Source organism: Belonocnema kinseyi, chromosome 5, assembly GCF_010883055.1.
Source record: "Belonocnema kinseyi isolate 2016_QV_RU_SX_M_011 chromosome 5, B_treatae_v1, whole genome shotgun sequence".
Classification (NCBI taxonomy): domain Eukaryota; kingdom Metazoa; phylum Arthropoda; class Insecta; order Hymenoptera; family Cynipidae; genus Belonocnema; species Belonocnema kinseyi.
In genome coordinates this window covers 98316955-98342928 of record NC_046661.1, presented here as the reverse complement: position 1 = coordinate 98342928, position 25974 = coordinate 98316955, and the positions used below count along the sequence as shown (strand labels likewise).

Here is a 25974-nt window from a genome sequence, read left to right as displayed (position 1 = left end):
AATCGTGTAAAGTTATTATCTTCCGGGATAAATTATACAAAGTTGATGAATGTCAAGTGTTGTAGTTCTTATTTAAGATATTTGGTAATTATTTAAACAATTTTCCTTGGTTTAAACATTTTTTTCTCTCTAAAGTCGTAAATAGTTATTATTTTCTGGAGAATTACTTAAAACAATAATAAATTGTTTAAACAATTTATGTAAATATCTAATGATCGATATAAAATAGTATTTTAGTTACTAGAAATATTTTGCATTATGAAAAGAACCGCAAAAAAATGATAATGAAGGCCAAGAACTCGAAAAAACCTACTTTTTCACTTATGGGAATTTTTTGAGACCCTATAAGTAGGTGATATTTTAAAAATAACATTTCATTAGTTTTTTATGGCTAATTGTAAACACAAATTTATAGTTTTAAGTCGATACACCTAATATTGACTATTCTAAATGTAATGTACAAACATGTCTCTTTTTCTTATGGGAAATACGTGTTCAATTTCATGGAGCTTGCGCCATCTTTAAATATTAATTTTCCCCAAAACAAAAAAAAGATTTTTTTGTGGATTCCAAAAAACTTCCGGGCAGTATGCATTAAAATTCGGAATAAAATTTTCATTGCATTTTTGGACCACCCTATTCATCAGTCAGATGCCAAGTTTAATTAAAATCGATTGAGAATTTCGCCAACAAGCCACAAAAGGTCCAAAAAATTGATAAATTAATATATTGAATAAAGTATAAAATATACTTGCTTATTGAGTACTTAATTTTGCTTTAGCCCTTTCAATCAATAATTTGTTATTAATCCTACATAAAAAACTAAACATATCTATAATAAAATATAAAACTGTTCAAAATGCAAATAAAAAAAATGCAGGTGCAAATAATTAATGAAATGTCACTCCGTTAAATAACGGTCTCGATAGGTTCCACCATGCTTACTTAATAGCCTTCATCCCTGCTTATTAAATACCAGAGACTCATACGCGACAGTATTATCGAATAGTTCAATGCCAATTCTTCGGCTTGCCGGACGAATTAACGAAGACTAAAAAAAATAAGTTAAAAAAAAGTGAGAAAACGTGACAGGCCCTCATTAGAGCTGTCGGTTTGAATTGAGATAAATTAATATAAGGGCCTTATGTGAAAGTGAGAGTGATGGTAATGAGTATTCTTTCAAGATTCGGCTATTCTTCCAGAAAGGAGAAGAGTCACGTGCCGGACCTGAGAGTGCAATTGGATGTTTTCGATGACCAACGTGAGACCGACGAAGAATTGTCCAATCACGGACCACCAGGGATCGATCTCTCGTCACACGTCGACGTCTTTTACGCAATCCTTGGACAGGTCAGTTATCCACGATTACCTACTGCCTACCACCTACCTGATTAAATCACCCGATCTGGAATGGTTCTTTTCTTAGAACGACCTTATTGTGAAATACCTTACAATTTTATTGCATTATTATAAACAGTGTTGCTACAGGTCAGGGTTTTCTGAAAAAGAGTTGCTCAAAAATAACGTTACGCTATTTTCTCTTTAAATCTGAGTCAGTAAGAGCTAATAATTAGTAGTAGATTTCTACTAATTCGAATAGCGCTGATTCACTTACTGGTAATTAGTAAAAATCTCCTGCAATAGGACTCGTCGTATCGGAACTAGTCGAAGCGAACTCTTAGGAGGGAAGTAGTCCCCACTCGTAAACTTCCCCGTTCGCTCGATAGGTAGGCGCATGCTCACAAGTTCGCAGCAGAGAGTGCGAAAATGCACTGATCTATAACGGCCGGTTAAACATTAGGATCCTGAACATTTTGAAAAACGTCACTACCCTGAGTTATGGTTAAGACTTATTTCTCTGACCTCTGACCTACGCGATCGAAAGTGGAGATCTGGTTCATCCCGATCCAACGAGTCCTACTGTACCTTGAAAACACTTCAAATTCTAATCTTTTTCAATCCTGTGAAATACATTGAACTCTCTTGGCAATTTTTTGAATTCACTCAAAATTTCTTAAATTTGTTTCAAATCCCATCAAATACCGACAAATATTTTCATATTTTTTTAACTCTCATGAAATGTTTTGAAATCATATGACATCCCAAGAAAAATATTTTGAAATCTATGAAGTTTTTTGGAAATTCCTTAAAATCAATAGAAAATTTGTCCAATTCCTTGAAGTACCTAGAAGTATTATCCGATTCTTTGAAATCCCCACACATTTTTTAATATCTCTTAAACTCCTTTGAAACCCTGTAAAATCCATTAAAATCCATGAAAAATGTTTTGAAGTATATTAAAAATCCCTAAAATGCCTTAAAACCTGTTTCAAAATTGAAAAACCATGAAATGTTGTGAAATTTAATTAAATCCCTTGAAATCTTTTTCAACCCATAAAATATCTATTCAGATTCATGCACACCCAGAAAAAAGTTTTATTGAATCAAAGAAACTTTCTTTAAATCAAAGAAATTCTAATATTGGCATACGGTCAAAGAAACATTTATTTGATTGAAACAAATTTTTTTGCTAACTTTTTTTTATTAGATTTAAACAAATATTTGATTACTTCAAATGAAAAGTTTCTTTAAATCAAAAAAATATAATTTTTTATATGACCTATACATTTCTTTAAATGAAATAACTGTTTTGGTTGAAAAATGAGAACAGGTTAGTTTAAAATGAATATTGATTTTATTTGAACCCGATAATACTTGAATCCAATAATAATAACCTGATTAAAAAAGTTTATTTTAATATTTTTTGTGTATATGTGAATTTTATTCTTTTCTAATTTACAATTCCTCACGAAAATGTAAGGTAATGGTTTAATTTTTATTTAAAAATAAAAAAGTTCAACTAAAACGAACTTTCAACCCAAGTGTTTGAATTTTCAAAAAAAAAAAAAAAATGAATTTTGGATGAAAAGTTTAATAGTTGAATGTTCTACTAAAAACGATCAATGTTTAGATAAAATTGAATTAGTTCTATTTCAAGGAAAATTAATTTGTAATTAAAACAAATCGAATTTTCAACGAAAAAGTCCAATTTTCAACCAAATAGTAGAATTTTTAACCAAAAGAGATGAATTCTAAACCAAAAATATAATTATAAATTTTTCAAATAAAAAGAATTAAATTTTAACCAAGGATAGGTTGGTTTTCTCATTGGATTCTATTAATTATTGTTTTGAACATTCGACTATAATGTTAAAAATGTGCAATTTTTAAAACTATGTACTGTGTTGAAAGTTTATTTGATTGATTAATGATTTAACATATTGGCCGAAAATTCATATTTTCGGCGTGAAATTCCATTTTTTTGTAGAAGATTTTGTCTATTTGGCCGAAAAATTCAACAGTTCTGTCAAAATTTCGTTATTTGGGAACTGTTTTTTTATTTTAAAGTAAAGTTTTTTTCTTGAGAAATGATGCATCATTGTAGATGAAAATTCCTCCCTTCGATTGAAAATTTTACTATTTTTCTGAAAATGGAGCTTTTTCTTATTTAAGAATTAATTTTAAGTTACCTTTCTGGGTCGAGAATTTAACTTTTTTGTTGAAAATTTGTCTTTTCGGATCAAAAATTTGTCCTTATGGATTGAAAATTCATCCTGTTGAAAGCCCAACCAGTTTTGGCTGAACCTTGATTTTTTTTTAATTCGACCATTTGGTTAAAAATACAAAAAATCGTTCCTTTTGATTGAAATTTTTTTTATAGAATATGTAACTGTTTTTCATTGAAGTTTAGTCCCTTTTTGTGTCTCAATTCGATCATTTGGTTTGAAAATTCACCTTTTTAGTAGAAAATTATTCTACCTGGGTAAAAATTCATCTTTTTCGCTGAAAATTCGTTTATGTAGTTGAAATTCAACTATTTGGTTAAAAATTCAACTATTTTGTTGCAAATGTAATTATTTGCTTGAAAATCTAACTATTTTGTTAAAAATATCTTTCTTGATAGAGAATTTATCTGCTTTGTTTAAAATTTGTCTGTTTGGGTGGGAAATTTGTTCCCATAATTTATTTTTAATTTTAAAGGCCTTTTACTAATCTCTATATAGAAAATTTTTAGTTAAATATAAAATTTTATCCTAGTAGGAATGAGAAGCATATAAATAAATAATTAATTTGGGATTTTAAATCGTCATAAGATGTTCCTGAAAGACTCTTAAAATTAAAGAAAAAATGTTCATTTACAAGAAATATCTTAAGTTCAAGGAAATGGCTATTTTCTACCAATGACAAATTTAATTAGTTGAAAAACTATTTTTTCTGAGTGATTCTGAAATTTTAAATATTTGTGTTGTTTCCTATTGCCGACACTGATCCATTTTGAAAATATTTGGGATTGAAAGTTCGCTAACTTGCTTAAATTTGAATGTTTATAGTTAAAAGTCAGTCAATTTAAAGATGTAAAAATAAAAAAATTTTAACTTAGATAATTACAGAACTTTTAATTTCAAAATTGAAAACTCTTCAATTTTACAAATGTACAATTCAAAGTTCTTCCATTTTTAGGAGTTAGAATTGAAATTTCTTGTATTTCAAAAATATAGAATTTAAAACTTTTCAATTTTTGCGATTTATAATTTTTATAATTATATAAAATTTATATTTTTTATTTTTACTATGAATATTAACAATAGAAAATTTAAAAAATTTTAAGTTTTGCAATTGAAGACTTTTCAATATTTAATTTTTTTGTTTCAAGTAGTTTAATTTATTGAAATTATAATTGACATTTATTCAAGTTTCTAGATTTATAATTGAACTTGTCCAGTTTTCAATCTCTTTCAATTCCTTGAAATTTTTTAAAATTCCTTTTCAATTTGTTGACACCTTAAAAATTCTTTGAAATCCTTTTAAAACCCTAGAAAATCTTTAGAAATAGGTAGCCGCATGTGCACATTGTCTCGATCCGACGAGTCCTACTGTACCTTGAAAACACTTGAAATTCTAATCATTTTTAATTCTGTGAATTACATTGAAAGCCCTTGAAAATTTTTGGAAATCGCCCAAAATTCCTTAAATTCGTTAAAAATCCTTTAAAATAACTAAAAATCATTCAATTTACTTTTGAAATTTTTTATAATTTCATGAAATACATACAAATCCTGTGATATCCCAAGAAAAAAAATTTGGAAATCCATTGAAATTTCTTGAAATCTGTTAAAATCTCTAAAAATCTTTTCCAATCGTTTGAAATCCCTACAACTATTTTAATATATTTTGAAGTAAAATAAAATCTTGTTATATTAAATATTAATATTATATTAAACATAAAATCTTGTTATATTAAATGAAATCCTGTCAAATCTCAATATAAAATATTTTTTAATTTATTTAATTCTCTTATAATCCCTAGTCATCCTTTAAAATTCTTTGAAATCATGGACATTTTTTAAAGTCCTTCGAAGTCCTGTGAAATATTTGAAAGTCACTGTTATCTTTCTAATCCTTTTGAATCCATCATAGAAAAATTGAATCGTTATAGAAATCTTCGATATTCTTTCAAATCTTTGGAAATCCTGTGAAACCCAATTAAATATTTTGTAATCTCCTTATATCTTTTAAATTATTTTAAGGCTCGTTGATATTTTTGAAAACCCTTGACATAATTTACCTTGAAATCGTTTAAATTCTCTAGAAAATATTTTTAATTAAAACATAGTAGAACTCTTCGGATCGCAACTCGTCGCATGCAAATCCTTGCAGGGAAGTGGTCCCCACTCTTAAACTTGTTCGCAATCCGTGAGATGTAAGCGCATGCGCACACGTCACTGCTAAGATTTTTTTCTATGGCCCAACCCGGCGAGTCCTAATGGAACTGAAAATCTCTGAAAATATTTCAAGATCTTCTTATTTTTTGTGATATCTTTGGAATTATTTTGACATAAATTTATAAAATTCCACTAAAGAATTTAGTTCATTTTTAAAATACTTAAACACATTTTTTTGTTTAGATCGCAGACACCCCACAAGAAATACCGTTTTTGAGTATTCTCCAACACTTGCTGCGACTCGATCCAAAAGAACCTGCCAGTGATCTTGCTTGGGACACCGCCGAAACATTAGTCCACAGAGCAACTCTTTTAGAGAACAGGGAAGATGCTTCTAAACTCTTGAGGTCTCCTAGTCTTCAGGTAAAAAAAAATATATATATATTGAACAATTTTGAATTAAAAATGTCCCAAATAAAAAAATTTTAAATAAGGTATAATTAAAAAAAGGACAGTATTTGGAATGGAATGAAAAGAGATTGAACTTGTATATCACTTATAAATGAAAGCGTTTAAAACTGAATAATTAAAAAATTTAAGTACTAAAAATTGAAAAAGAATTTTAACAGTAGCTTTCAAATATGAACAACTTTATTAAAAAGAAGTTGAAAATTGTATCATTTCTAATTGAAAGCGTTCAAAATTGAACAATTTTATTTTTAATTGAAGAGTCTTAAAATTGAATATTTTCTACTTCAAATTTTGAAAATCGGGCAAATTCAAAATGTTAAAAATTTAATAATAATCTCTTATTAGAATGTTGAAAATTAGGTCATTTAAAATTCAAAGGTATTTGGATTGTATTATTTTTAGTTAAAAGCATTTATAATTAAATATTAAAAAATTTAACATTTTTAAATTAAAATAATATTTAACTCGCAGCTATTCCAATTTGACAATTTGAAATTGAAACTAAATTAAATGTTCCAAAGTCAAAGCTTCTGAAATTATAGATTTTTTACATTTTATTATATAAAAAAATATATATTTTTTTATTATTATATTAAAGCGTTAAAAATGAAGTGATGTTTAATCGGAAAGATAAGAAATGCAAAAATTTCTGCTACGGGACATTACAAATTAAACGGATCCAAACTTCATACGAAACTGAAAAAAATTGGATTTCCAAGAATTGTCATATTATAATTTTTTCTCCTCGAACAACACATTTTTTAGCTTTTTATTTTTTCAAGTAATTTAATATTTAAGTAGTCATTTAGACTTATTATTCGTTCTTGAAATCTTCAAATCAAATATTTTTTAATTTAAAATTATTCATTTTTTTTTAAATTTTGAACTAAAAACGGTAAATTTTAAGATATTACATTAAAAACTAAAAAAAATACAAAGCAAGATCACAATGATTCCAATTTTTGAAATTGTTCAGTTTTAAACCTAATTCAATTTTAAGCCTAATTCTAAAATCTCCTCATTTTTAAGGCTTAAATTTGATTAATTATTGTCTTAATTTTTAGTTTTAAAAAATTTATTATGAAGGAATTTAAATCAGAATTTTTAATTACAAATTATTTAAATTATGAATTCTGCATCCATCAAGTCTTTCAATTTTATTTTTACGATTTCAAAGAATTTAATAAACCATACAATTTTGTAAGTTTACCATTGAAATATTTTTAATTTGAAATTATTAGATTTAACACACACTAAAATTGAAATCAAATAATTTATAATATTTATATTTCAAATTATTAATTGAAAAATGAATATCAAGGTGTTCAATATGAAATTTTGTAATTTCGAAAGATTAAATAGTAAAATTGTCCTGAGGTTTTTAATATTTGAATTTGAAACTACATCATTGATAAATTTCAAATTAGAAGCCTACAAAGATTAAGGAAATTTCAAACCAACGATTTTCGAATTTACGCTTTTGAAGAGAAAATCTTTAATTTCATTGCCTCAATAAACTGTTTTAGAATTGCCCATTTAAAAGTGCTTTAAACCTTTTAATTTACAATTGTTTTTTTTTATTTTTAGTTTAAAATATTTAATATTTTAAAACATTTTCAAATAAAAAATAATTTAATTTTCAGTGTTTGGTTCTAAAATCTAATCATTTTTAAGGCTTGAATTTAATAAATTGTGATCTTAATTTTTAATTTTTTAAATATATTATTGCCTTATCAGAAAATTACCAAATAATTATATTTCCGAAAAATAAAATATAATTCCCATACTTTTAGTTCGGACATTTTATAATTTGGCAATTTTATGTCGGGAATTTTTTTATTCGGAAATTTTACTTGTGAATATCATAATTCGGAAACTTTCCAAATTCACGAATTTGATTTTTAGGGGGTTTTCAGTCGTCCCGCATTTAATTAAAAATCTAAAATTATAAAATTAATATGGATGATTTTAATATAAAATTTTACAATTTTAAAAGGCTAAATAGTTAAATTGCCAAGAATTTACAAATTTTAAGTTTAAAACTATAAGATTGTGAAGTTTGAAATTGCGTACCAAAATTTTAGAAAGTTACAACTTAATATTTTGAAATTGAAGCTTGTGAAAAAAAACTTTAGTTTTTTGCTACAAAAAATTTAACTGTTTTAGAATCGCGCATTCCAACCCATAATTTATAATTTAAATTTTAGAAATTTTAAAAATGATAAATATGATTATTACTAAGTATCCTATCATCCAGTATCAAATGAGTTTTAAAGTGATTAGATAGATTTTTTTTTACTAAAAAATGCGATTTCTCTAAAAAAAGTCACTGTCGTTTTCACCCTTTAAAATTGGAAATTTTGTATTGTTAACCTTTAAATTTAAATGATGCTTAGAACTTTTAATCTTTTATGTGTTTTAATTGGAAACTTTGAAAATTAATTAATCCTATCTTGAAGCTTGAAATTACAAATGAATCGCCGATTATCATATATAATTTTCATTATTTTGTAATCTAAATTTTAATTTCTCTAATATTTTCAATTTTCGAAAATAAATTTCTTTCATCCTTCGCAAGACAATAACAAAAACTAATTTAAAGTCCATAAAGAGCAATCAGATAAATAATTTCAATTTTATCGAATGGGTAAAAAAAAATACAAAGCAGAACTCTTATTTACTTAATTTCAATCGTAAAATCCCAGATTCTCGCTTGAACTCGCCGCAAAACCTTTCATTCCATACAAGTCCCATGTACTGAAAAAAATACGGTTGAGTCATTTTTACGAGTAAACCTTGAGCGCCTCCTTTGAAGGAAATTAAGGAAGAGCGTCATGAATTTCTTCAATTTGGTAAAACGTCTTTTAAAAATAAATTCTTTGCACTGATTCAAGACCTAATGAGCTGTGCAATTAAACCTCATTTACATATGTCACCATTTCTATTTTTACTCTTAGAAAATCAATGTATACATTTTTTTATAGGAAAAAACATTTATTTATTGCATTTAGTTCGAAATACTTTTAAATATAATAAATAAATATGAATAAAGTTTGCGGATTTTTCAAAACATGGGCATTCAAGGAAACCTGATCTAAAAAAAATTAAACTTCCACTTTTTGGTAACAATTTTTTTTTTATTTAAAAATTATCTTTACTATACGAAAATTTTAATGTTTTGTTGAAAATTCATCTGCTTTGTTTGACAAATGATGTTTTTAAACTAGAAATGTAACTATTCCATTTTTAAATGAAAATTTATCATTTTAATTGAAAAATGATCTTTTCTGGTTGAAAAACTAACTATTTGCTTGCAATTTCATATATTTTGCTGAAAATCGGCCTTTTTTTGGATGAATTGAACTGTTTTCTATTTGAGATTAAAACACTATTTGGTTGAAAATATAATTATTTTTGTTGAAATTTTAACTATCTTGTTAAAAAGACATCTTTTTATATTGAATGTTGAGCTTTTTCGTTCAAAATTAATTTTTCTAAGAGTCTCACAAGCTTAGTAAAAAATTGATCACAATTCAACAATTTACGAGTAAAACAAAAATTGTTGTCGAGAATTGATTTTTCAAACTAAAAATATAACCATTTCATTCTTGTTTGAAAATTTATATTCTTAATTAAAAAATAATCTTTTCTAGTTGAAAACTCTACTATTTGGTTGGAAATTGTATTATATTTTGTAGAAAATTCGATTTTTTTTATTGAATTCAAATGATTTTTATTTGAGATCTAAATCTTTATTATACTTATAATTGAGAGTTAAACTATTTAAAAAAGCATTCTTTTTTACTTTAATATCCATTATTATTTAAGTTGAAATTTCATATTTTCGATTTAACAATTCGACTGATTTGTAGAAATATCGTCTTGTTGGCTTCAAACCTCAATTATTTGGTGAAAAATTAAACTACCATTTGGTAAAAAATTAATTTTTTTGTTAAAAATTCATATTTTTGGTTGCAAATCCAACTGCTTGATTAAAAATTGAACTATTTGTATTAAAATGATCTTTTTTGTTAAAAACTCCTATTTTTGGTTGCAAATTTAACTGTTTTGTAGAAATTTGTTTTTTGACTCTAAATGAGACTTTGTTAAAACTTCATTTTTTAAAGATTCAATTCTTGGTTTAAAAATGTAACTTTTTTGTTGAAATTTCATTTTTTTTGCTAAAAAAATAGTTTTTTTTTATATGAAAATCACATTTTTCCATTTTTTTAAATCAAATAATTGGTCAACAAATTAATCTCGCTTATTAAAAATACATTTTTTATTGAGAATTCAACTATTTGGTTCAAAATTCGTTTTTTTAGTCAAATTAAACTGATCAAAAAATTTTTTTTTTGGTTAAACATTCAACTTCTTTGATGGAGTAATCTTTTTTGGTCAAAAATTCAACTCCTTTGAAAAAAATGAAATATTTCTTGCCAAAAATTCATCTCTTTGGCTACAAATTTTAAGATTGAATGTTTAGAAAATTAATCTTCTTGTTTAAAAAATCATCTTTTAGGTTGAATTTCAAACTCTTCGTTGAAAATTCATTTGTTTTGATGGATTATCTTAGTCGCAAATGAACTTTTATTTTGAACATTTAACGACCTTCTAAAAAAGTTCGATTTTCGGCTTGAAAATTCTACTGTTTTTGATCTGTAGGTTAAAAATTCAACTAATTTTAAGTCATCTTTGTTGGTTGAAAATTAACATTTTTGCTGAAAAGTCAACTGTCTTCAAAATAATTCGTTTTTTTAACATTTAATTATTTAATTAAAATTTCAAATATTTTGTTAAAAATTTATTACTTGTGCTTAAAAGTTCAAATATTTCTTTGTTAATGTAACTGTTCGGTATACAATTAATTTTTTGTTTTTTTGAAAATTGCTTTGTTTGGTTTGAAAATTCATTTTGCTTGATTCTATTCTACATTTTCTTGTTTCTTATTATTCAAGTAATTTATATTAAGGGAGTATAAAAATGCTTTATCGACTGCGAGGTTCCATTTATAATTTGTAAACTAATGTTTACTAAACGAAATGTATTTATTATGTTCTAAGTAATGATTTTATGATGTTTTAAAATGACAATTATGAATTGTAATTATAATGATTTTGATTTTGTAAAAAAAATAATTTTCAGACAAACTTATGCTGCCACTGTCGAGTGGCGGATCAGACGTGCGGTACCAACCGGAAGGCTTCAGTGCCGACGAGTTCGCCGCCTCCACCGCCGCCAGCGCCACCCGTGCCGGCAGCCCCACCACCCCCAAGTCCCCCCACCAGCTTCGCTTTGCCACCCCCACCCCCGCCACCACTTTTCATCCCAATTGCCCCTCCCGATGACCCGATGGAACCACCCCTTCCACCACCCCTACACGTTCCAGCCGTTACTAGGGCTCCAACTCCTGAACCCCCAAGCAATAATGCGAAACTCCTCCCCCAGCAGGAGATTCCCACCCCCAAGACGAAAATGAAGACTATCAACTGGAACAAAATACCCAATCACAAGGTCAACTGATTTTTTAATTATTTACACTTTATACCTGTATTATTTCTAAAAAATCAACCCCTGTTTTTTATTAAAAATGTTTTATACTTATGCAGAGAACCCTTATTTAAAAAATATAGGTTTATTGATAGAAAATGATTCGTCTTGGTTAAAACTTGATATTTTTGGTCAAAACTTTGACTTTTGTCTTGAAAGTTCATTTTTTGGCTGTAGATTTATTATTTAAGTTGAAAATTCATTTCTTTGCTTAAAAATTTAACTGTTTTATTGAAAATTCATGTATTGTGTTAAAAATTCTATTTATTTCTTAATCGAAAATTCGTCTCTTTTGTTAGAAAATTAATTGTTTTTTGTTTTGTTGAAAATTGAACTGTTTTTTTAGAAATTCATTTATTAACAAAAAATTAAATCCTGTGGTAGAAAATTAATCTTCTTGGTTGAAAATTTATATTTTTTGTTGAAAATTCCACTTTTTTTATACTTTTTTTTTTATTAAAGATTTATCATTTTAATTGAAAATACATTTCTTTGGTTGAAAATGTAATTATTTTTTCGCCGCCTTTCAGGGATTGAAAATTCAATTCTTTTGGTATTAAATTCATATTTTTAGTTTAAAAATTCATATTTTTAGGTTGAAAATTCAACTATTACGGAGAAAATCGGGGTTTGGCTTAAAAATCCAATACTTCTATTAGAAATTAAATCTTTTGTTAAAATTTCATCTTTTCAGGTTAAAAATGCAATTGTTTATAGAAAATTCGTTCTTTTGACTTGAAAATTTTAAAATGAATTTACCTTTTTTTAATTTAAAATAAAGTGTTTTTTTTTGTGTTGAAGCAACAACTATTACATTTTTGTTGACTTAACTGTTGATTTAACTGTTGTGGTAGAAATCCCTTTTTCTTTTTGGTTGAAAATCAACTTTTTAACTGAAAATGTAATTATGCTATTTTTTCTTGATATTTTATCGTTTTGAATTGAAAACTGAACTATTTGATTAAAAATTAATCCTTATTAGTTGTAAAATAATCTTTTTGGTTGAAAAGTCATCCATTAATATTATTGACCTTCGAGGTGTGAGGTTGTTTTTATACCTGAAAGGAAAATTTCTAACGGTTAGGGAAAAATCAGGGAAAGACAGGAAATTTCGAAATTGGTATTTTGTAACAACCCTGTAATTTTTTTTCATTTTTAATGTATTTTTACCCCAGGTCATTGGAAAACGAAATATTTGGGCCTTGGTGGCAAATGAACATCAAAATTCTCCAATGGCCGATTTGGATTGGGCAGAAATGGAAGGACTTTTTTGTCAACAAATGCCCCCTATTTTACCACCTACGACCTGTTCTTCCAATTTTGGAACTGGGGTAGATGCTGAAAGACGTCGTCGGGAACCTACCGAGGTATTTTTGTTATATCATATTTTTTATTATATTTATTTTTTTACATTATTAATTTGTATTTATCATCTATACTATTTATATTTATTATTATATATTTTTATTATATTTTTTATACAATTTTACATGTTGACTGAGTTGTTGAAACCTTGTACTTTAATTTCCCTCTCCTTCTTCCTCTTCTACACTTCCCTTCTCCGCACCCGCCTACTTCTCCTGCGCTTACCCCTCCTCTGTTCTATTTCCCCTACTTCCTCTTTCCTCATTCCCGCTACTAATTAATAAAAAAATTTCCTGATTAAAAATACCCCCCCCCCCTCTAATGTATCTAAAAATGTATTTTTTTCCGATAAATATTAATTTGGGAGAAAATGTTCAAATGGAAAAAATACGTCTTTTGATGAGATTTACATGAATCAAATCAAAGTTCTTGGGTAAGCATTTTGGAAGTAAAAAATGAATGTATTGATGAAATTATTTTTATTTATTTATTTATAAGTAATACACTTTTTATTTAATTGCAGATCGCTTTACTGGATGGAAAGAGGAGCTTGAATGTGAACATTTTCTTGAAACAGTTTAGAAGGTAGGAGTTAGTTTCGAAATGAAAATTACTGTTTCCTCCCCCTCCCTCATTTTTACGTAACTTTCAGTAATCTGATTTTTCCACTATAAATGAACTTTTTTGTGTGTCCCAAAATTATTTTCAATTTTTTATGTGTACAGCTTCCAATTACAAATAATAATATAAAATCATATTTTAGAAAAAATCATTTTTGATCTAGTAAGAATTTTTCCAAATGGCAACAGAAATATTACATTCTTTTTGTTTTGTGCTAATTGAACACTTTTTTTAGATTTTTAACCAAAATAGCTTCCACGTATCTTTCTTCGTTTTGTTTACAGAAATTGTACAACTTTCAATGATGCTAATCTTCATTTTCTTGACGATTCTTAAGTGAAAAAGAACTAAGTTGAAAGATATATTCACGTAAATAGTTTTTTTTTCATTCGAAAAAAAAATAATTTTAGAAAAAAATGCTTCTCGAAAAATTGTGAAAATTATTTTACTAAGTAAATACAAAAAAAAACCATTAATTTTTTGAAAAACAAAATAAATTTTTTTACACTCTTCTCCCCTCTTTTCCTCTTATATTGTTTTTTCCCCTAATTAGTACGAAAAGTGTTACGTGATATATAGGCGACTCCTTGAAAAAAGTGTTAATATTTTAATTAATTAATTTAGAACATAATAAAAGATAAAAAAAAAGAATATATTTTTAATTAAATAGTTCCAACGAGGATATAATCCAGTTGATTAAGGATGGAGGTCATGACGACATTGGAGCGGAAAAACTTCGAGGTTTATTAAAAATCTTGCCGGAAGTTGACGAGCTCGAAATGCTCAAAAGTTTCGACGGCGACAAGTCGAAACTCGGAAATGCTGAGAAATTTTTCTTGCAACTCATTCAAGTGCCAAAGTAAGTACACCACCCTGAAAATATGAAATTCTACTTTGACTGTTGTTTCATTTGACTATTTCGACGTATTTTAGAATTCTGGAAATTCCTGAAATGTTTTGAAATATTTCGCTATTCTATCCCCACTTCCACTTCTCACTTCCTCCACATTTATCCTTACTTTCTCTACCCTACAATTTCCCCTCATTTCTCCTAATTACGCCCCCTCACGTCCCCTACTTTTCCTCCCCTGTTTTCCCATCCCTTCACCTACTGCTTCTACCCTCATTCACCTTCACTTCTACTTCTTCCCCTCCCTTGATTTCCCCTAATTAACTCCCCTAATTTTCCCCCACTTTTCCTATTTCCTCTCGCTTTTCCTTCTTCTCCTCGCTTTTCCTACTTCCCCTCGCTTCACCTACTTCCCCCCGCTTATCCTACTTCTTCTCACTTTGTCTACTTCCCCTGACTTCTCCTTCTTGGAACAAAGTAAAGAAGGATGGACAGACGGACGGATACTGGACCGAATTATAAAGGTTTCTGCCCGGGGCTACGAAACCCTAAAACTAATTTTGTCGTTTGAAGATTCATCTTATTGGTTAAAAAGTTCACTATTTTGTTAAAAATTTGTTTCAATTTTTGTTGAACAATTATTTTTTTTCTACAAATTTAACTATTCCATTTTTGGTTTTAAATTTCTATTTTTGAGTTAAAAACTCATGCATTTTGTAGAAGACTCTTATTTTTAGATAGAAAATTAATCTTCTGGATAAAGAAATTATCTGTTTGGCTGAAAATTCCACTATTTGGTTGAATGTTGAATATTTTTATTGGAAATTAATTTTTTTGGTTAAACATCCATCATTTTAGTTAAAATTTCATCTCTTTCGTTAAAAATTTAACTATTTCGTTAGAAATTAATTTTTCTGGAATGAAAATTTATTTTTAAATAAAAAATGCAACTATTTCATATTTATATGAAAATAAATATTTTTTATCAAAAATTGGCTTCTTCTGGTTGGAAATGTAACTATTTGCTTGAAAATTCATGTATTTTGTTGAAAATCAATATTTTGTTATTGAAAATTTATTCTTATGCTTAAAGATGCAAATGTTTATTTAAAAATCAATCTATTTTATTTGAAAATTAAATTTTTTGTAGAAAATTTGTCTTTCTGGTTTGAAAATTCACTAATTGGGTAGATAATTTAACTTTTTGTTGAAAATTAACATTTTTATTAAAAATTCAACTATTAGATTAAAAATTAACAATTCGATTAAAAAATTATACTTTTGGGTTGAAAATTCAACTGTTTTGTAGATAATTGGTGTATTTTGTTAAAAATTCGTGTTTTTGGCTAGTAACTTTTGTTTATTAAAAATTTAGCTTTTTGTACTTTTTGATTAAATTCAACTTGTTGAAAATTCGTTTTCTTTTGTTTGAAAATTAATTTTTAAAACTAAAAATTTAATTATTATTTGATTAAAAAGTCCACTTTTGTCTGAAACATTGGACTTTTTAGCTTGAAAACTTTACAATTTTGTTTGAAATCCGTCTTTTTTATAGTAAATTAATCATATTTCTGGTAAATTTATCTAATTTGTTGATAATTTATCTATTTTGAAAAAAACTCTTTTTTTTTGCTTTCAATTCAAATGATTCAAATTTTTTTTATCGTTAAAAGTAATTTTTTTAAATGAAAATTTAACCATTATTTTTTTATTCAAGACGTATCTTTTTTAGTGAAAATGCAACTGTTTGATTGAAAATTCATATATTGTGTTGAAAATTTATTCTTGGGTTAAAATAATCTTCTTTAACTGAAAATTTAAGTATGTTGTCGAAAACTCGTTTTTTTTTGTTAAAAAATAATTATTTAACAGAAGATTAAGCTAGTCCAGTTGAATATTCAATATTTTTATTTAAAAATTCTACTACTTGTTTTAAAACTAAACTTTTTTGTTAAAAATTCATTCTTCTTGAGGTTCAAGATTCATCATTTAAATTGAAAGTTCATCTCTTTGGTTAACAATGTAACTTCATTGTTGAAAATTCTTTTTTTTTGTGGTTGAAAATCAGTTTTTTCAATTGAGAATTTAACTTTGTGGTTGAACACTCGTTTTGTTATTGCAAATTAATTTTTTAAACTGAATATTGAACTAGTCCAGTTAAATATTCCATCTTTTCAGCTGAAAATTCATCTCTTTGAATGAAAAGTAACTTTTGAACTGAAAATTTAATTTTTGTTTGAGTTGTTATCTTTTTTAGTTGAAAATTTATGTATTTTTATTAAAATTCACTTTTTTTGGTAGAGAATTAATTTTCTTAATTAGAAATTCATCTTTTGGATTGAAAATTCAACAATTGTAGTTAAAGATTTATCATTTTATTTGAAACTTCATCTTCTTGGATTAAAATCTACTATTCGATTGAAAAATGATTTGTTGATTAGGCAATTTAATTATTTTATTGAAAATTCGCCTTTTTGGTAGAAAATTAATATTTTTGGTTGAAAATGTACCTTTTTAATTAAAAATTGATCTATCTTTTTCAAAATGCAATAATTTTACTTAAAACGTAATGAATTTGAAGAGGTTTGAACATAAAATATAATATTTCCCTATTTGTGTGAAAAATCTCCTTATCATCCCTTATTTTTACAGGGTGTCTACTCACTTGTAAAAAATCTTTTATTGAACCTATTATTATATGTTAAATAGGCACTAAAATGTAAGTATATAAAGATAAAACACATTTTTTAAATTTATTTTCAAATCCATGGACTTTAGCAGAGAAATAAAGAAATTCTTGATATTGTTCGTGGTAATATTTATTTAATTATTCTGTGCTAATAAATTGATAATATATTCAAACTATCTTTTAATATGATTTCTCGAAGCTCTCTAAATTAAATATTTTAATTAAATCCCTAGAAACTTGTATCATTAAGAAATTACTTATGCAACAATAAAGTTACTTTCGTCAATGAAAAAAACAGTTTTTAAGTAAAAAATCCTAAATCTAGAGATACCTGGAAAAACCTGGAATTGTCGGGGATTTTTTTTCAGGAGTTGAGTAGACACCCTCATCATATATTGTAGATTTTGTATTAATTTATTATACCTTATAATTATTTTTAAAGCTATAAATTACGAATCGAATGCATGCTGCTCAAGGAGGAATTTGCTGCAAATATGGGCTACCTTGCACCCAGCATCAATTCTATGATTCTCGCTGGCGAGGATTTGATGACGAACAAACCATTGCAAGAGGTTCTTTACATGGTTCTCGTTGCAGGAAACTTTCTCAATTCGGTAGGAAATTTAGAAACAATAAAATTTTATTTATACTCTTGTTTTCAGGCAATTTCGAGGAATTAATTACTTAAATTTTTGGTGTAGGGGAGATTATAAATAAATTATAAATTGAACCGCTAGCGACCAAAAGGGGACACGGCCGGAATCAGCCTGAGAAGTATTGTCCTGAGTGTTCATTTTAAAAATCTTTCTAATTTCAATTTTAAATACTGATACTTATAGAGAATTTCAAGGCGCATCTTTTTTTCCTCTTGCAAAAATTTATATGTTTTGTAGTTTTTCAGATAATTGGTAAAAAGTGGAGTTTTTGAAAACGAAAAATTCCAATCTTTTTTTACTTCAACTCGCGCTAATTTAGCCAATTTTCATCATTTCCTGATTTTCCCAATGCAAAGTACGTGTTTAAGTCTTCTGAAACTATCTAAGAAAGCTAAGAAAGAAAAACGAGAATATTGTAATAAACAAAAAAGTTATTAATTTTTTTTTTGAGGCAATGCAAAAATCAGGAATTTTAACCTTCAAGCGCCTCGTTTAGCGAACGAATTTTAAGTTACGGAAAGTTTTCAGTGAGAAAGCTGTTCATTAAGGTTAAAAGAAGTTTTCTGGAAAGTTTTAGATCAATTGGATTAATAGTTCAAAAATTATGAATGTTTTGAAATCCAAGCGGTAATCTTGACGTTGCCCAAAAACGTGCCTGGCCGGCTACGTACTCGCTGCAGCGAACGACGTGAAGGTCAAGTCAATCTTGCCAAAACAAATGCACAACAGTAACTTTTTTTGTCATCTTAATGAAATTCTACAAATAAAGCATAGAATCAGCGAAGTGATTGTTTCTTATGATAGTTGGAAAAGCATTTTTTGAGATTATTGAGATTTTTGAGATATTTTTGAGAATATTAATTAAAAAGAAAAAGATATTAAAATGAAACAAGGTAGAAAAAGAAATAGAAATGAAGATTCGTGAATTAAAAATAAGAAAAAATGTTCCAGAAATCAGGTACGATTGGAAACCGTCAATACAATTTTTTAATAAATTTTAATCATAAATTTAATATTTTATGACTTTTTTATTCTTGATTTTTTAAATAATTCTTTTACTGAACTAAAATATTTTGATAATCCTTCATTAAATCTTGTAGAACTTTACAAATTATTCGGAAAATATTATAAAGAAAAAACTGGGGCTAAATTGACAATAAGTGAAACCGTTTATTTTAAGTATTTTAACCGAAATGTTGGCTTCAGTTTTAAATTACCTAGAACTGACGTGTGCAATACTTGCTACAAAAACGAGACAAATGGAGAGGTAAACGAAGAAGTAATTAATCACAAAAACAATGCTGAAATTTATTTGAAGTTAAAAAAGCAAATACTCTCTGAAAATAATAGTCTATGCTGTGAATTTGATTTTGCACAGAATTTGCCACTACCAAAAATACCCATGTCCGCGCAGTTTTACTTACGTTTAGCATGGCTTTTTCTATTTAACGTACATGTACATACTACGAACCAGAGTTACATGTGTTCCCTATTCTTGAGGGAATTGTAAAGAAGGGTGCTAACTCTGTTTGCAGTTTTATCAAATACGCGGTATTAAAAGAATTTGCTAAAGACAAGTTCAACTGCATAACATTATTTTCAGACTCATGTTCGGGACAAAATAAAAACTACACAGTGTTTCATTTTTTGGTTTTATTGTCCATTTATTTGCAAAGCCAGATTAAATATGTGTTTCCAGTTCGAGGCCATTCCTATTGCCAGTGCGATAGGAATTTTGGCACATATTTGCAAAAGCTGAAAAAATTAAAAGGAATTGAAACTGAAGCTGAATATGTAGAAATGATTCGCAATGCTCGTTCACCTTCATTCACAATGGTTGAGAAGTGTGAAGATCTTCTGCAGGATTTTGAAAAATGTTTCAAAGGCAAAATGCGAAAGCCAAAAAATTTCCAAATCAACAAAGCGTTCGTTTTGCATGTTTTTCCTGATGGAAAAGTGGATGTTTTTCCTGATGGAAAAGTGGATGTTTTTGACAACTATGAGTTGCAAAATTCAACCACTTTTTTCTTTAAACCTACGCTTAAACTAGAAAATCTTTTGAAAAGTCCTCCGCCCCAAATTGGATTAAAAGCTGCCAAAATAAAGGATGTAAAAAATCTCTTCCAGTATTTAAGCGCTAAAGGAAAAGAATTTTTCGAATCATATTTTTTAAAAGTACAATTTCAGATTCCAGATGCCGAAGAAACTGAAGAGAGTGACGAAAATGACTAAAAGTAGTTTCTAATAAAATATTGTTTGATTAATTTATTCTTGTTCAATAATATGCATAATATTATATGTTAAATGTTTAATAATTAAATTATTTTAATGATAATATTTGGAGTTACTGTTGTGCATTTGTTTTGTAAGATTGACTTGACCTTCACGTTGTTCGCTGCAGCGAGTACGTAGCCGGCCAGGCACGTTTTTGGGCAGCGTCAAGATTACCGCTTGGATTTTAAAACATTCATAATTTTTGAACTATTAATCCAATTGATCTAAAACTTTCCAGAAAACTTCTTTGAACCTTAATGAACAACTTTCTCACTGAAAGCTTTTCGTAGCTTAAAATTCGTTCGCTAAACGAGGCGCTTGAAGGTTAAAATTCCTGATTTTTGCATTGCCTCAAAAAAAAATTAATAACTTTTTTGTTTATTACAATATTCTCGTTTTTCTTTCTTAGCTTTCTTAGATAGTTTCAGAAGACTTAAACACGTACTTTGTATTGGGTAAATCAGGAAATGATGAAAATTGGCTAAATTAGCGCGAGTTGAAGTGAAAAAAGATTGGAATTTTTCGTTTTCAAAAAATCCACTTTTTACCAATTATCTCCAAAACTACAAAACCTATAAATTTTTGCAAGAGAAAAAAAGATGCGCCTTAAAATTCTCTACAAGTATCAGTCTTTAAAATTGAAATTAGAAAGATTTTTAAAATTGACACTCAGGACAATACTTCTCAGGCTGAATTCGGCCGTGTCCCCTTTTGGTTGCCAGCGGTTCAATTTAATATACTATCACGTATCATGTCTTAAATGTTAATTAGATTAAATTCATTTTTGTACGTAAATTAGTATTTTAAATTAATGTTAATCTACTGTAGGGCGGTATCCCCTACACCAAAGCCCATCGATTTTATGGATTATTTAAAAATTTATTATAGACAAGCATTTTATGGAAAACAATTACAGGATAATCAGCACTGGAATAATTAATCCAAAAATATTGAAGGAATTAATGTAAAAATTCAGGGTGGCCGCTGAACGGGGAAAACGGGAAATGACCGGAATTTTATGTAGCCGGGAAAAACCGGGAAATGACAGTGAATTTCTTTTTCGATCGGGAACTACAAATTTATAGAAAAAAATCTGTCCAACTTTGATTTCAACCGTTTTTTCAAGTAATTAGTTAAATTGTTATCTTTCTCAATTATTAAATCATTTAGTTTAGAATGCACTATTCGAAAATAATTCACTTAAAAATTTTTCCACTTTAGATTTTCAAATCTTCAGAGTAGATTTTAATTTAAAGAATTTTAAAATGCAGTTTTAAATACTTAAACAATTAAAAATTAGAGAGGCTTAAAATCGGAGATTTTTTCTAAAACAATTTTTAATGGATCAACTTTGAATGTACATTAAATAATGGTTTTTAAAATTAAATTGTATTTAATATTTAAAAATTGAATAATAATTGATTTTACAAGACGTTTCGTAATCAGGTGAAAATTTTTGAATTTCTAAATTTTAACGTTAAAAATTGTCTCATTAGTTAAGCAATAAAACCCTGATTAAAACTTTATAAACTATTTTCAATTTAAAACTACCTTTCAAATAAGATATTCATAGTCAAAAGCATTTATTAAACTTCAAATATTATTTTAATCTATAATATTCCATTTTTAAAACATTCAATTTGACATTTTTAATTAAGAAAATTCAATTAGACACCTATAATTCTTAAAATTAATTCGAGTGACTTAAAGAAATATTTAGAAGTTTTGAAAAAATAAAAAAATAAATTAAAAATTCTTTTCGTAACAAAATTTCAGGAAAAATTCGAATCATTTTCAACGATGTTTAAAAGTTCTGAAAAAATGTTAAAAATAATTGAAAATTCGATAAAATGTGAAGCAAAATGCAAATGTTTTAAGATTTTGAAATAAAATTTTGAACCATTCTAAGGATTAGTTTTCATTTTATACGTATAAAATATAAATTTAAAACTTTATTTTTAAAAGTTTCAAATTCAATTTGTCTTTGAGTGCTTTAATTTGCAGCTCAGTTTTTATTACTTCAAATGGATACTTTTTTGGCTTCAGAATTTGATTTTCAAGTTTCATTGACCTTGAAAAATGTTTGCGGAATGTGAAAAAAAACCGAGAAATGACCGGAAATTTTTTTCTTTGATTAAAACAGCTACCCTGTCATCAGAGAAGCTACAAAGGAACCATTTATTTTATACCATTCATATTCACATATGGAACTACACAATAATAGCGATTCAGTCCAAATAAACTTTACACGCAAAAAATCTCTAAAGTCCCTTGATATTTTACAAATCTCTTAAAATTAAATTTTATTTCATATGAAAAATATTTGAACTTTGTTAAAGTCTATCGAAATCCATTGAATTTTTTAAAATCCCCCAGAAGTCATATGGATCCTAATCTTATCTCTTTCCAAATTCCTTGAAATCTGTGGAGACATTTTTTATCTCCTGAAAACTGAAGAAATTTTTAAAATTAGTTGAAACTAGTGGAAATTAGTTGAAATCTCATCAAATACTTTTAAAAGCCTTAAAATACGTAGAAGTTCCTCGAAATCTGTTAAAATCCTTTGTAGCACCAAAAACGTCCTGATATGTTTGGAAATCTTTAAAATCCTCTGAAATTATTATAAAATTTTACGAAATCGCTAAAAAATCCATAGAAATTATTTGGAATTTAAACTAAATTAAACTTATTCATTAAAATTCTCTTTAAAGAATCATTATAATCCTCATAAATCTTTGAAATTTCTTAAACCCCTTGAAATCCTTGAAAAATCTAGGAATTTCTGCAAATTTAATTTAATTTGCAATGTTCAATAGAAATATCTTGTAAGCTTCGGAAATACTAGCTTGAAAATTTTTCAATTTCTTGAAATCCTCTGGAATCCCCGAAAATGTTTGGAAATCTCTCAATTCCTCTAAACTCCCTCGATGTGTTTCGAAGTTTCTTGAACCTATGAAAATATTTTTATATCTGATAAAAACTAATGATTTTTTTTTTATTACTTAAATTATTTGGAAAACTCTTAACATCCTTTTAAAAGCCTTAAATTCCATGGAAGTTCCTCAAAATCTGTTAAAATCTTTTGGAATCCCTTAAGGCTCTCAAAACGGAAAGGTTTTTTGTCAGATTCACAATACGTCCACAAGAATTCATTATGTATTGTAATATTTTAACCACATAATCTAAAGGCAACTATGTCGGCCTATAAAGAGAAATTTTCTGGAAAAATGTTCTTTTTTTATAATAGAAATTTGAGATTTTGCTCCTGTAGAATGCAACATAATAGCTATTTTGTATGCCGGGCTGCAGTCACTGGGCGTAGTTTTAAGTCGTATAAAATCTGCAATTATCGTGTCGTCGTCGCTTATAGAGTAATATATAATATAATAATATAATTTGTGCGTTAAATGAATTTTTGCATGTTAACCTCAATTAACATGAAAAATACAAAGTTTGATATTACGCAAAAATTATTTAAGTAAACGGGTTTTTCTTCCTCATTCACGTTTCTAGTTTAAAAAAAGATTACCAGGTGGTATTTAAAAAATATTTATTGCTTTTTTTTTGGAGTAAAATGGGGCAATCTAAGTTTGAGGTTAGACCTCCCTAGCAGACCGTAATCGCAATAGGTTTTTTTGGAACGGTAACAAGTTTTAAAAAAAGACCTATAACGCCTGTTGACTGCTACTTACAGATGATACGTTTGAAGTGTAGCCGTCAGCAGGCGTTATATGTCTCACTCCGTGACCTTCTAATGAGAATGTTAACCTATAATACGAATTTTACCAATTTAAAAGTTGACCTTGCAGTTTTTTTTATTTTTGGTGCATGATACGGAAGGGATACTACCCAGTAAACATAGTTACATAACAGATTTGTAACCGTTCTAGAACACAAAAGAACTTGTTCTAGAACCGGTTAGTTACAGGTTACGAACATGCGAGTAACTATGCCACCCCCCATACGCTAGAATAATTCTGTAACAGTTCTAGAACGCTGTGACAACCGATCTGTAACATTTCTAGAACAATTCTAGAACTCAATTACAACTGTTGTATAACAAATCTGTAACAGATCGAGAACGCTGCGCTGTGACAATCGATCGGTAACATTTATAGAACAGTTCTAGAACTCAATTACAAATGTTGTATCTAGAACGCTGTGACAACCGATCTGTTCTAGAACAAAAGTTATAGAACGTCTGTGATTGGTCAGTTCTAAAACAATAACATAAAAATTGTTCTAAAACAGTTACTAATTTTTGTCCTTAATTTGTTCTAGAATTCACTTGTATCAGGGTTCTAGAACTTCGATATAACAATATTACGGCACAGTTCTAGAACAAACTTGGAACAAATGTTACGGAACGTCTGTGATTGAACAATTCTATAACAATAACGTAACAACTGTTCTTAAACAGTTATTAATCTTTGTCTCTAATTCGTTACAGAACACGCTTGTAACAGGGTTCTAGAACACACTTGCAACAGGGTTCTAGAACTTCAATACAACACTATTACAGCACAGTTCTAGAACAAACTTGAAACAAGTATTATAGAACGTCTGTGATCAGTTTGTTCTAGAAGAATATAGCAACTGTTGCAGAACAGTGCTGTCAGATAGTTCGAGAACTGTTCTCCCACAATTTTGTCACAGTTTTCTAGAACAATGTTACCTTTTTGTTCTAGAACAGTTATGTCACCATCTTGTAACAAATATTATAGAACACAGTTCCTTTTTTGATCTGGAACAGTAATAGAACTTGTTTGCTGGGTATGTGGATAATATGATGATACTCTGTAGAGTATCCTTTCCTTTTACTCGGTTCGCTAGGGTTTCTGCCCAACAGCCTTAAAAAATTTAATCTTTTCTGAATAGACTTACCTAGATTCTTCAGGAAGGTTTCAGAAATATTTGATGAATATCCAGCACAAAGGAGAGTATTATATTTTAGAAGAATACAAATTGTGTACTATTATTTACTTTTTATTATTGACATACACAATAGCTAGCGTGTTGCATTTTAAAGGCGCAAAAACATTCAATGTTCAATTGCAAAAAAAAAACAAGAAAATTTTTCACAAAATTATCTCTCTGTTTCGGCCGAGGTAATTACCTTTAGATAATGTGGTTTAAATATTACGTTAAATAATTCATTTTTGTTGACGTATTATGTATCTCTCGAAAATCCGAGTCATTTTAAGAGCCTTAAAACGTCCTGATATGTTTGGAAATCTTTTAAATACCGTGACATTTTTGGGATATCTGACGGATTCACTTAAAATCCATCGATTTTTTTATAATGATTCGCTAAAATAATGTTTTTGGAATCGCAAAAAAAAAATTATGAAAAAATTCATTATAGAAAAATCATTGTAGAACTTCACTGAATTTCCTATAATATTTTTTCATAAGGGGGGGGGGATTATGAGGTATAGTAAAAAATGTAATGGGACAAATTAATCTCCCGGGCAAATATTATTTTTCATTCAGAAAATATTCATGAGATCAATTTTCTTATTAGAAAATTGGATTTTTTTCTCAGGGTGGCTACGCAGGAAATGCAGCTGGAGTGAAATTATCGTCATTGCAAAAATTGACAGAAATCCGAGCTAACAAACCTGGCATGAATCTCATTCATTATGTGGCGCTGGTAAAACAATTGATCTTTTATATGAACTTATTACAAATCAAACTAAAATTTAATTTAAATGGTTGAAAATATTATTTTTTGGAAAGTGTGTGATTTCTATTCATTATGAAATCACAGCCTAA

At 27.5% G+C, this 25974-nt stretch overlaps 1 protein-coding gene across 4 annotated transcripts in view; it reads left to right on the top strand.

Moving 5' to 3' along the window:
• The window catches only part of LOC117173991 (cell division control protein 12), a 154356-nt gene that overhangs the window by 94192 nt on the left and 34190 nt on the right, over window positions 1-25974 (top strand). For all 4 annotated transcript variants that reach the window (XM_033362679.1, XM_033362678.1, XM_033362677.1 and 1 more), the window contains 8 exons: window positions 1203-1350; window positions 5967-6146; window positions 11340-11708; window positions 12920-13111; window positions 13633-13694; window positions 14401-14589; window positions 17712-17883; window positions 25745-25852. In XM_033362679.1, coding sequence (XP_033218570.1) covers window positions 1203-1350; window positions 5967-6146; window positions 11340-11708; window positions 12920-13111; window positions 13633-13694; window positions 14401-14589; window positions 17712-17883; window positions 25745-25852 — 1420 coding nt within the window. The remainder of the gene's footprint in view (window positions 1-1202; window positions 1351-5966; window positions 6147-11339; window positions 11709-12919; window positions 13112-13632; window positions 13695-14400; window positions 14590-17711; window positions 17884-25744; window positions 25853-25974) is intronic.